A 13,600-nucleotide genomic window follows, 5' to 3' on the forward strand; every position below is an offset into this window, starting at 1 on the left:
TTCTCTAAGGGGGAAGAAAAAACAGAGTGGAAGGGACAGGAAAAAAAGCTAGACTTCTCTTAATCTACCAGCCCATTGATTTGGCTTTGGAACTATAAATATATTTCACATAATTATAAAGCAAAATTCGAAGGAAATGAAAAAACTCTTTAAAATCACAAGCGAAGTGAAACTGATGAAATAATTGCATTGAGCTGACAATCATAGAGAGTGGAAATATTTCAGGGGACCTTAAACACTGTAATTTGACTATACTGCTCAAGCAAAACATATTTTAAATACACAAAAAAGAGCAAAGAAATCTTAAATGGTTTCCAGTTATCATACTACTAGTAATAATATTAGCATTGCTATTTTGAAAATGAATACAGTAGGACTAAGTGCATAAATAACATGTTCATGTCATTGGGAACCAACATTTTCACTGTATGAGAGGAGAGGTACAAATGTAAAGTAAAAAAAAAAAAAAAATGCAACTCTGTAATCTCAATATTCCAATATAGTGTAAGATCACTGTGAATATATAGTGTATTTTTTCTTCAAAAACAACAAAACAGTGTTTTCTAATTCTGTTCACCGAAAGGTCTAGGGACAATGACACACCCAGTAACAACAGCCATCCGTAGCACCCAGACTGTGAGATCTAAATACCATTTCCCATGGAAAGAGTCACAGGTCTTTAGGGAAATCAGGGTTTTCAGTCCTGAGAGTAAATAATGTGCAGGAAGAGCCTAGAACATCTTTTTAGACCAGAAAGCAAAGAAGCTTTCAAAGGTAACTGGAGTTTGGTTAAAGAAGTTCAGAAACTAACTGGAAAACTTTCCAGAGTCTTGAAAACAAATTATTAACAAACATAACAAACAAAATATGGAAAAATGGAGCATTTTTAAATGCCTAGAATTAATTAAAGCACATCAAATATGATACAATATATAAATGTACAGATATCAAAAACGAAACAAAATAAAATGGAGTGAGTGACCATTTTGAAGAATGCTAAGGAACCAAGTTATTAATTTGAATACTTTTAAAAGAAAGAAAAAGAGAGAAAATCAAGCATTTATCCTACCCTTCCTACATGATCTCTGTATGAGGGCAACCAAATAGCTGATATGAGTAAGTTCGATTCTATTAAAGAACTTCAAATAATACATAAGTAAATAAGAAATAATAAAATCAAACTATTATCGTGTTGTATATCATGTTGTAGGTAGCAAAGAATAACTCATCTAAATAATGAACCTAAAGAATGCTAAAAGTGTTAGAGGAAGTGCAAAAGAGGCTTTTAATAGGAAGTTCAACCTGAGGAGATCAGAACACTCTGACCAATGATAACATCATAATAGACAAGCAGATTTCATATATCTCCTGAAAAGATTATTTTTTTACCAAATAAACCCCCTGGATTTAACCAAACTTGTTGGTATAAATATCAGTTTACAAACAACTTAACAAATGGCATGTAGAATACAAACAGCAAAATCCAAGATGTGGGATGATCTACAGAACAAACAACCCATTTTTTTCACAAATAAATTTGAACAATGGGCTGCTCTGCCTATGGAGTAGCCATTCTTTATTCCTTTACTTTCTTAATAAACCTGCTTTCACTTTACTCTACGGACTCGCCCCAAATTCTCTCTTGTGTAAGGTCCAAGAACTCTCTCTTGGGGTCTAGATCAGGACTCCTTTCTGGTAACATCTTCCTGGCAAACTCCACAGGGACAATACTGAGGAAATCCCCAACCCACAGGAAACAGACTGCAGCACCAATTGGCCGACCGCGGATATCACCTTTTATCGGAGTTACGAATGGGCTTCACCATACTGACGCTTTCTGAGTAAGTTCCTCTCTCCCCTGAATACAAGACACCCTAATAGTTAGGCAGGAATACCATCACCCCTACTCATCCTGAAGGAGTTACAGCAAATGGACCATCGTCCCTCTACAACCTTTAGGATTAAAGGTGCCCCTGTAAAAGGCAGTGGAGAAATAAACCACAGGCATTCAAACCAGAGCAACTCCATCTTGAACAGGGGCTGGATAAAATAAGGCTGAGACCTACTAGACTGCATTTCCAGGAGTTTAAGTCATTCATAGTCACAGGATGAGATAGGAGGTCGGCACAAGATACAGGTCGCAAAGACCTTGCTGATAAAGCAGGATGCAGTAAAAGTCAGCCAAAAACCACCAAAACCAAGATGGTGAGGAAAACAACCTCTGGTCATCCTCACTGCTCACTGTATGCCAATTATAGCACATTAGCATGCTAAAAGACACTCCTATCAGTGCCATGACAGTTTACAAATGTCACGGCAACAGCAGGAAGTTACCCTCTATGGTCTAAAAAGGAGAGGAATCCTCAGTTCCAGGAATTGCTCACCTATTACCCAGAAAACTCATGAATAATTCACCCCTTGTTCAGCAAATAATCACAAAATAACTGTAAGTATACTCAGTCAAGCAGTCCGTGCCACTGCTCTGCTTATGGAGTAGCCATTCTTTTATTTCCGTACTTTCTTAATAAACTTGCTCTCACTTAAGAAAAAATGAACAACGATTAATGTTTGATAGCAGTAAGGAATTACTGTTTTAGTTTTTATCATTTTCGGGCATTGAGAACAAACAGCAAAGGACTGTCATCTCTGAAAAGAGAAGCATATGAAGTATGTCCCACACACACTCAAGAATTCAAAGAAGTGAAGCCCAAGGAGACGGCCATACCCGTGCTACGGTAAACAAACAGCTCATGATTTAGGGCTACCAAAGCATCTGGGGGTTTGGAGCTGCATACTATAAGGAAAGCAGCTGCATGGAAATGGCACCCCAAAAATGTACAGGCATTTCCTGAGGTCCTTAGCTCACTCCCAAGCTACAAATGCACAGAGAAGACGGCAGGTCTAACAGAGAACAGTTTTGGGGGGAGGGAAGACGCTAAGAATTGAAGAGAGACTGCATAATAAATACTGAAGGGATGTGTTACCTCATTCAGCCAGAAAGGAGACACTTTTGTGAAAGCCCTGAGAACTGAATTAAAATGCCAGAAAAGTATGCTACAGGAGTAAGATTCATGTTCTAGGAAATATGGCAATCCACCAGGATTCACAAAAAATGTGAAATAGGTCGCCTGTAAATTCAAGCCTTGATTGAATGAAAGTGATCTGCTAGGAACATAAGTGCCTGTTAGAACAAAACCCAACTCTTCTGAGAGGAAGATAATATAATCCAGAATCCCTGCAACATATCACGTACAATGTCTTGTTCACAATAAAAACTGACTAGGCCTGTGAGGAAGTAGTAAAAATAAAAAAATTAAAAAATAAAAAAGTAACCAATAATAAATAAAACAGGCAATCTGAGCAAAGCCAGAAACATTCCAAATACTGAGGCTACCAAACAATGACTCCAAAATAACTATGATAAAACTTAGAGGAAAAGGTTGACAAAATAGATGAAGAACATTTCAACAGATAATTAAAATCTATATTTAAAGAATCAAATGGATATTCTAGAAATGAAAAATATAGCATCTGAAATCAAGAACTCTTTACATGGTGAGTGGGTTTTAATGGTGGATTGGATATAGCAGAAAACAGAATTACTGTACTTACAGACTTTCCAAAACAAAATAACCAAATAGAATCAGAGCAAAAAAAGAAGGCAAGGATATAAAACCATAAGAGCTATTAGAAACAGTCAAAACCTTTAGCATATGTGTAATTTGAGTCTCAGAAGGAGAAGAAAGAGAAAAAAAGTGGCAATGCAGTATTTGAAAAAATATTGGCTGAAAATTTTCAAAATTGTATAAAAGAAAGCAACCTATAGATTCAAAAGTCTCAGTGACTCTCAAGCAGGACAAACATAGAGAAAACCAGATCTAGATATGCCATAATCAAGTTGTGGAAAATTAAGTATAAACACACAAAAAAGCAGTGAGGGGAGAGGAAAAGACACATTATCTTCAAGAGAACAGCAAGAATTACTGCTGCGGTTCCTCTCTCCCCAAAATTATGGAAGTCAGAAGACACTGATGTGGCATTCTTAGAGAGCTAATGGGAAACGGTCAACCTAAAATTCTATGTGTAATAATACCTTCAAAAATTAGGTGAAAAATGCATTCTTAAACAAAAGCTGAGTGAATCTGACTTCAGCAGACATGCTCTGTGAGAAATATTAAAAAACATTCTTCAGCCTGAAGAAAAATGATCCCATTAGAATGTAAAATTGTCTGTTTGCAAATGGCATGATCTTTCATACATAGAAAACCCTAAAGACTCCACCAAAATACTTTTAGAACTAATAGATGAACTAATTCAGTAAAGTTACAGGATATAAAATCAACATATAAAATTAGTTGCATTTCTATACATTAACAACTAACTATACAAAAAGGAAATTAAGAAGGAAATCCCATTTACAATAGTGACAAAAAGTTAAATACTTAGGAATGAATTTAACCAAGAAAGTGAAATATCTGCATTTTGAAAACTATACCACATTAATGAAAAAAAGAAAATATTTGGTGTTCACAAATTGAAAGAATACCGTTAAAATGTCCACTTGCAAAGCAGTCTACAGATTCAATGCCATCTCTAACAGAATTCCAATGGTATTTTTCACAAAATAGAAAAATAATCCTATAATTCATATGAAACCACAAAAGACTCCAAATAGCTAAAGCAATCTTGAGCAAAAAGAACAAACCTGGAGGCATCCTGATTTTAAAAGATATTTGAAATAAAAATACACTACCTGATTTAAAAATACATTACAAAACTGTAGTAATCAAAACAGTATGGTATTGGCATTAAAGACAGATATCTAGACCTATGGAACGGAATAGAGAGCCCAGAAATAAATCCATACATTATGCTGAATTGATATTTGACAAACATGGCAAGAACACATAACATGTAAAGGATAGTCTATAATTGGTGCTGAAAAAACTGGATATCCATTTGCAGAAAAATGAAACTGAACCCTTATCCCACACCACATACAAAGTCAACTCAAAATTAAAGACTTAAACATAAGGCCTGAAACTGAAGAACTAATCCAGGAAAACACAGGAAAAGCCCTATGACATTGGTCTGAGTAGTGATTTTTTTGGATATGACCACAAAAGCATAACTGAAATATATAAAAAACTCAACTCAATATCAACAAAACAAATTAACCCAATCTTAAAAATGGGCAAAGGATCCAAATAGACATTTCTCAATAGAAAACATACAAATGGCCAACAAATAAATGAGAAAATGCTCAACATACTAATCATCAGGGAAATGCAAATCAAAACCACAATAAGATGCCACATCATACTTGTTATAATGGCCATTATCGAGAAGGTAAAAGATAACAAGTATCGATGAGATGCGGAGAAAAGGGAACCCTGATTGAAAGTATATTGGTATAGCCATATTTAAAACAATGTGGAGGTTCCTCAAAAAATTAAAAACAGAGCTACCATATGATTCAGCAATCTCACTTCTGGTTACATATCCACAGAAAATTAAATAAATATCTGGAAGAGCTATCTGCACTTCCATGTTCATTGCAGTATTATTCACAATACATTCAAAATAACCAAGATATGGAATAAATCTAAGTGCTCATCAACAGGTAAATGGATAAAGACAATGTGCATTATATAAATACACACAAACACAGACACAGACATAAATGGGACATTATTTATCCTTAAAAAGAAAAGGAAATTCTGTCATTTGTGACAACATGGATGAAACAGGGAGACATGCTAAGTGAAATAAGCCAGAAATAGAAGGACAAATATTGCATGCTCTCGCTTATATGTGAAATCTAAAAAAAGTTAAACTCATAGAAGCAGAAAGTAGAATGGTGGTGGCCAGGAGCTAAGAAGTGGGGGCAATAGGGAAATGTTGGTCAAAGGGTAAAACATTTATGTTCTCTTGAATGAATAGGTTCTAATGTACAGCATAGTGACTATCATTAACAATATTGTACTATATACTTGAAAACTGCTGAGAGTACATCTTAAACATTTTCACCATATTGACTAAAATGGTAACTATGTATGATACATATGTTAGTTTGATTGTGGTAATCATTTCACAAGGTATACATATATCAAAATATCAAAACGTTACATTGTACATCTTAAATGTATATAACTTTTATTTGTCAATTAGGCTCCAGTAAAGCTGGAAAAGCATAAATGCTTGAAATATTGGGAAAAAAGATTAAAATAACATAAGAAAATACATAAAGCAAAAAGTTTCAGAACAAAAAGGTGGCAAATCTATAATCATAGTTTGAGATTTTACTATAACTTTCTCACTAAGTAATAAAGCAAATATTTTTTAAAATCAGTAAAGAAATTTAATATTTGAAAAACACTGTTTACCAACTTGACTAAGTTAATATAGGTAGAAGACTACATCTAATCATCGCAGAATATACATTCTTTCCTGTCCATACAATAAATGCACCAAAATAGACTTTAGTCTATAAAGTAAATCTCAACAAATTTCAAAATATTGAAATAATATACTACATGATTAGTGATCACATCAGTAAATAAACAGAATAATTTTAATAAAACCTATGGTCACAGAGAATTCAGAATAAAAATGAGAAAATACTTTCAGCTGAATGCTAATGAAAACATACATATTAAAACCTGTGGGATGCAAATAAAAGTTCTCCAAGGAAAATGCATTAACTTTAGTGCATACATTAGAAATTTTTAAAAGTTCAAACTCATTTCTCAATGCTTCCAAGTCAAGAAGCTAGGAACAAATGTAAAGGTAACAGTAAGTTAAGTGCAAAATAACACAAGGGAAAAAAATGATAAAACCATGAGGAAAATCAATAAAATAAAAATCAACAGAAAACATTAACAGAGCCAATAGTTGGAATTTTGAAAAGATTAGGAAAATTAACAGATCCTTAGTAAGACTTATCAAGGTAAAAAATATAACATAAATTATCAATATCAGGAATGAAAACAGAGGACATCACTACAGAGCCTACGAACACTAAAACATAGTACGAAAATATTCTGAAAGTATAGATGAGTTTCTTGAGAAAACAATTACCAAAACTGAAAAAAGAAGAAATGTAAAATCTGAATAGATCTATATTAAATACATTGAATCATAATTAAAAGCCTTCTCACAAGGAAGCCTGCAGGCTCAATTAACTTTATGGTAAATTATTTCAAACATTTAAGGAAGAAATATTGTCAATCTTACACAAATTCTTCCAGAGAATATAAAAAGAGAGGACACTTTTCTATTAATTTTAAAAGACTGGCATTACCTGTAACTTGACAAAATTACAAAAGAATATCTCCTAAATATAGATATAAAAATTCTAAAAATATATATTAGCAAATAAAATCTAGCAATGTATAAAAAGCATAACTTGCCATGAACAAATGGAAAATATTTGATGAATGCAAAGTCGATTTGCCATTCAAAATCAATCAATTTAACTCACCACATTTACGGAATACAGGACAAAAAACATGATCACCTCAATAGAGTCAGAAAATGTATTTTATATGTTTCAACATTCATTCATGATTTTTTAAAATTCTTGGCAACTAGGAACAAAAGGTGAGTTTTTTTTTATTGTTTATAAATTCTGACACCTCTCCCATTTAGAAGTGGGCCTATGTCCCCTCCCCTTGAATTTGGGTCACATTGTGACTAATTTAACCCATTGAGTATGGCAGAAATAACACAATGACTTCCAAACACAGGCTGAAAAAATCCCATGCAGCATCTGTCTGGTTCTGTTGTAATGCTTGCTCTGAGAGAAGCCAATTGCCACGAAAAATGTTTCACTATTCTAAAACCACCTTTTTAGAGTAGCCACATGTAGACACTCAGGTCCATAGCCTAGCTGAACTCTCATTGAAAGCCAGCATCAATTGGTAGTCATTGGAGTAGGCCATCTTGGATATTCAGCCCAGTCCAGCCTTTAGACAGCTGCAGTCCCAGCTGACACTTGCTTATAACTGCTGAATAGATTTCAAGTAGCAACTGTCATGTTGGGTTCTTTCCATATTCCGGGTCCACAAAATCAGAAACAAAGTCAAATGATTAATGTTCTACAACACTGAATTTGTGAGAAATTTGTTACACAGCAATAGTAGTTGACACAGGAAAGAACACCCTTCATCTGATAAAACTTATCTACAAAAACTTACAGCTAACATCATATTCAACAATGAAATATTGAGCATTTCCCTGTGCCGCTGGAGAAAAGGCAAGGATTTCCTTTTGACCGCTTTTATTCTGTGTGGTATTCAAGGTCCTAACCAGGGCAATAAGTCAAGGAAAAGACATAATAGTTACAAAGACTGGAAAGGAAGAGGAAAAATATCCTTCATTCACAGATGATGTAATTGTGTATGTTAAAAAATCCAAAAGAATCTACAAAAAATAATTAGAATTGATGAATGAATTTAACAATGCCTATGGAATCAAAATCAAATATTTTAAAAATACATAGTTTTACATAACAAGTGAAAAATTAAACTTTAGAAAATTAATATTTCACTACGCTGGGCATGGTGGCTCACGCCTGTAATCTCAGCACTTTGAGATGGGTGGATCACGAGGTCAGGAGATCGAGACCATCCCGGCTAACACGGTGAAATCCTGTCTCTACTAAAAAATGCAAAAAATTAGCCAGGCATGGCAGCGGGCGCCTGTAGTCCCAGCTACTCGGGAGGCTGAAGCAGGAGAATGGCATGAACCTGGGAGGCGGAGCTTGCGGTGAGCTGAGATCACACCACTGCACTCCAGCCTGGGCAACAGAGCCAAAAAAAAAAAAAGAAAGAAAATTAATATTTCACTAAGCATAATACATCAAATACCTATAAATAAATCTAACAAAAGATATGGAATACTTACATGCTGAAAGTTATAAAACATTGCCAGGATAAATTAAAAGAGAACTGAATTTAAAAATAGTTTATTTTCATGCATTGGCAGGCTCAATATTTTTAAGAGGTCATTTCTTTGAAAGTTAATTATAGATTCAATGTAATTCCCATAAAATTCTTTGGGAAAACTGACAAGTTGATTCAAAAACTTATATGGAAATGCACAATATCCAAAGTCTTTGAAAAGAGCAAAGTTGAAATTACACTCTCAGATTTCAAGCTTCAGAAGTTAAGCCTAGGCAGCATCAGGATAGATAAAAACACCAATTAAAAAGATGGGAAAATGCTGAAATTGATCCACAGATGTATTGATGAATGAATTGTGGGCTTGGTATACTGATCTCTTTACTTTTTGTTTGTTTAAAACTTTCATAGTAAAAACGTGAAAGAAAATAGAATAATTAAAACAAAATAATAACAAAAAGAAAAAAACGATTGAGTGGTCATTAAGATGAAGGAATACTACATGAAGGGGTGGACAATGTCCTCAATATTTCTGCAGTAAACTACTAGTAGAGCTTATAAAAAGGCTGTTCAGTAATTTGATAAGGGACCAACTAAGACTCATGTTTTTTAATCCCTTCTATTTCATGCTAATTTTGTTGTCTTTAGACACAAAATATATTCTAATTCATTCTAGATTGATTTGATTTTAAAGTTATTATGGTTGGACACAGCAGCTCATGCCCGCAATCCCAGCACTTTGGGAGGCTGAATTAGATGGATCACTTGAGCCCAGGAGTTTGAGACCAGCCTGCACAACATAGAGAAACCCCGTCTCTACAAAACACACACAAAACATTAGCCTGGGGTGGTGGTGCACACCTGCAGTCCCAGCTACTCAGGAGGCTGAGGTGGGAGGATCACTTGAGCAGAGGAGGTCAAGGTTGTAGTAAGCCGTGATTAGGCGACTGCACTTCAGCCTGGGCAACAGAGTGAGACCTTGTCTCAAAATAAATAAATGAATAAAAGAAAATAATTATAAAATATTATGTATCTTCAGATCCCAAAACATCTCATGTATCCAAAAGTCTAACATTGATTAAGAAAACCGAATAACCTCAAAATTTTGCTTCTTTTTTTCTCCAGGTTCATACATACCTGGTTGCTGTGTTTCCCATCTTACTGTAAAGCCTCCCTCATTTCTTAAATGTTCAGAATAGAGATGAAAATAGAGAGCATTGTCACTGCTGAGGAGTTCATGAGGGAGGCTGGAGCCACAAAATCTTCCAAGTTGAAAAGCGGCAGAGGAATCTCCATCATAAACCTGAAGAAACTCGTGTGGACAATTTTCCATGGATTCTAATCGGAAAAAAGTGAAAGTAATACGCAGGACCTAAAAATACAAAGGCCACATATATTATCTTTTACTTCCTTGTGAATTTTAAAGTATTTCTCCCACTTCCTAGGCAGTATTTATACTGAGGCACTTTCAAGAGCTAGATCTATCATTTCCTAGTTATCCACCAGTACAGATGTCAATCTACATATTAAATGACTTGTGCTAAATATCATTAAAAACAAACTTCAACTAGTATCGAAATATATCAAAAAATCTTAATGTTATTAACATAGATTTACCCTGATTTCATTACACTTGTCAAGTCCACCAAACCAAGGAATTTCAAATGTATAACTGACATTGTTTTTAAAACAGTAAAACAAATTGGAGATTTGAAAATCTACCTGAATTAAGTTTAACTGGCTAATATTACCATTCACAAGAATGTACATCCTAATTCCCTGAATAAGCTGTGGCCTGTAATAAACACACAGATGTTCATCACTGCCCACCAGGGATGTTGATTCCAGAGGGGCTAAGATTCTGATGCCAGCCCAGACCAACACGCTCAGGTGTAGGCGGAGTAGGCGGAATGTAGACATGCAAGGTCTGGAAGGCTTCAGGGACTGGATATAATTAAAAGAGGAGTAATACCAAGAGTAGAGAATGAGAAGAAGGTAATAGGAAAATTACTGAGCATACGAGTAGAAGAGAATAAACACAAAAATGTGTCCGAATGGATTAGAATACAGACTTCAAATACAATCATATAACTTATAATATACTGACAACCTCATTTGAGATAAACAATCAAAAGAAGGCTGTCGGATTTAATTTTCATCCAAACCTAAAATCACAACAATATTCAGTTAATGAAAAAGAATATCGGGAATTTTTGAAATTCTGTGCTAGGATATTTTAAGATCAGTTACCTATTACTACATGACTTTCTCTCTTAAAACAGTTTAAACAAAACTCAAATGTTTGTTAATTGAACTATCCTGATTTGTATGTATTTTCTACCATATTATGTCCATTATGAGTGAGAAGATAAAAAATCACAATAATCAAGAAAAAAACAAGATGAATTTTCTTACAAATTGGTAATAAAAGTATTACAAGTTTCTCACCTAAGAATATTTTTTTCAAAAGAATGTTTTCAATGCCAGGAAATAGAATTCATGAAAACTAAATGGAAGGAAGGAAATTCACATAGCATACCCACTGGGAAATTTATTTTGGAGTTTATTTTAGTGTGAGGTTACCAGGTCCCAAATAGTCGTCCCTCCTCAAGGGAAAAAAAATGTTTTTTGACCCTTGTACAATGCCCTCTGTAATAGTTTGCTGGAAAAAGTTAATAGGATTTCAAGGGAAAATTTTATCTATTCAGACATACCACTTTATTTTTTTTTTTTATTTATTTTTTTTTTTGAGGCGGAGTCTCGCTCTGTCTCCCGGACTGGAGTGCAGTGGCCGGATCTCAGCTCACTGCAAGCTCCGCCTCCCGGGTTTACGCCATTCTCCTGCCTCAGCCTCCCGAGTAGCTGGGACTACAGGCGCCTGCCACCTCGCCCAGCTAGTTTTTGTATTTTTAGTAGAGACGGGGTTTCACCGTGTTAGCCAGGATGGTCTCGATCTCCTGACCTCGTGATCCACCCGTCTCCGCCTCCCAAAGTGCTGGGATTACAGGCTTGAGCCACCGCGCCCGGCCCATACCACTTTATTTTTATGAGTCCAGGAGGTGGTTGAGAAACAATATTTAGAACTGCCTGGGTAATTAATGTTGGGTATAAACGCACTAAAAACCTTGGACTTGGGTCTTAATTTGAAAAGCGTTCATGCAGCGGCTCAGAGTGACAGGCTTTGGAGGTGACTGGCCTGTGTCTGAGTCACTGCATGCCACTTTCGAACCACATGCACCTGGACACACTTCTCAGTGGCACTAGGCTCTGTTTCCTCATGTGCAAAATGAAGATAATAATTTCTATCTTTCAGGGTTATGAGAGTTAAAAATGGAATGCTATAATGAAGCACTTAGCATAGAACATGGCAGAGCGAAGACATTTGATAAGAAAACTATCTTAATATCAGTGGCCATTTTTGCATAATATTCAACATAATACTGAGTGACCATCTTCTAAAATACTGTCTCAGTAACATGATTTTACAAATTAACTAGTGGCTTGCAGTCAGTCAATCAGTGTAGAGAATCATTCATACTGGAGAAAGCATGGACTTTGGAACCAGATAAACTTGACTTTGAAATTCAACTATTCCAATCACAAGCTAAGAAGTGGTAACAAAAAATGTTTAGCTTCACCTACTTTCCATTATTTCATTTATAAAAGGAGGATTTATTTATTTATTTATTTATTTTTGAGACCGAGTCTTGCTCTGTTGCCCAGGCTGGAGGGCAGTGGTGCAATCTTGGCTCACTGAAACCTCTGCCTCCTGAGGTCAAACGATTCTCCTGCCTCAGCCTCCCAAGTAGCTGAGATTAAAGGCACCCATCACCACACCTGGCTAATTTTTGTCATTTTAATAGAGCCAGAGTTTCACCATGTTGGCCAGGCTGGTCTTGAATTCCTGACCTCAGGCGATCCACCCACCTCAGCCTCGTAAAGTACTAGGATTACAGGCGTGAACCACCAGGCCCGGCCTTGTTACCATTTTTTTTTTTTTGAGATGGAGTCTCACTCTGTTGTCCAGGCTGGAGTACAGTGGCACAATCTCTGCACACTACAAACTCCACCCCCTGGATTCAAGCAATTCTCCTGCCTCAGCCTCCCAAGTAGCTGGGATCACAGGAATGTGCCACTACGCTGAGCTAATTTTTTTTTTTTTTTGTATCTTTAGTAGAGACAGGGTTTCATCATATTGACCAGGCTGGTCTGAAACTCCTGACCTTAGGCGATCCACCCGCCTCAGCCTCTCAAAGTGCTGGGATTACAGGCGAGAGCCACCATGCCCGACCCCTGTTACTTATTTCAAAGAATTAATGTACAGTTATAGAAAGGTAGGTATATGTCTAGACAAAATCCTGGCACTCCGTACTTAGTAAGCACTCAATATATGATAGTTGAATTATCATTGGATGTATTTTATGTAATATATACACATACTCTATATTTATATATACAAATATAATATGAATTTGAACAGGAGTTACTACATTTACCTTTCCCGTTTCAGTTTTGATAACCCAGAAGCAGTTAACATCATGAACATAACCAACATCTGGGCTCCTGTAGCTGAAGCTTCCATTTATTCCTGACAAGGACTCTCCACAAACTGCAAAGGAAAACATGAACTGTGCTTTTCAGAGTTTCCTAAAAGGAAGAGGTTGGGCAACTGTAACCCTGCTGCTGCTACATTTAGA

The 13,600-nt window shown here is 35.6% G+C and overlaps 1 protein-coding gene across 1 annotated transcript in view; it reads right to left on the minus strand.

The window, feature by feature from the left end:
• CUBN (cubilin) overlaps window positions 1-13,600 on the minus strand; it is a 332,666-nt gene that overhangs the window by 291,804 nt on the left and 27,262 nt on the right. The window contains 2 exon segments of the mRNA XM_033208657.1: window positions 10,041-10,275; window positions 13,400-13,512. Of these exon segments, the coding sequence (XP_033064548.1) occupies window positions 10,041-10,275; window positions 13,400-13,512 (348 nt within the window).

The sequence above is a fragment of the Trachypithecus francoisi genome, unplaced genomic scaffold (assembly GCF_009764315.1).
Source record: "Trachypithecus francoisi isolate TF-2019V2 unplaced genomic scaffold, Tfra_2.0 Lachesis_group9, whole genome shotgun sequence".
In the NCBI taxonomy this organism is placed as follows: Eukaryota; Metazoa; Chordata; class Mammalia; order Primates; family Cercopithecidae; genus Trachypithecus; species Trachypithecus francoisi.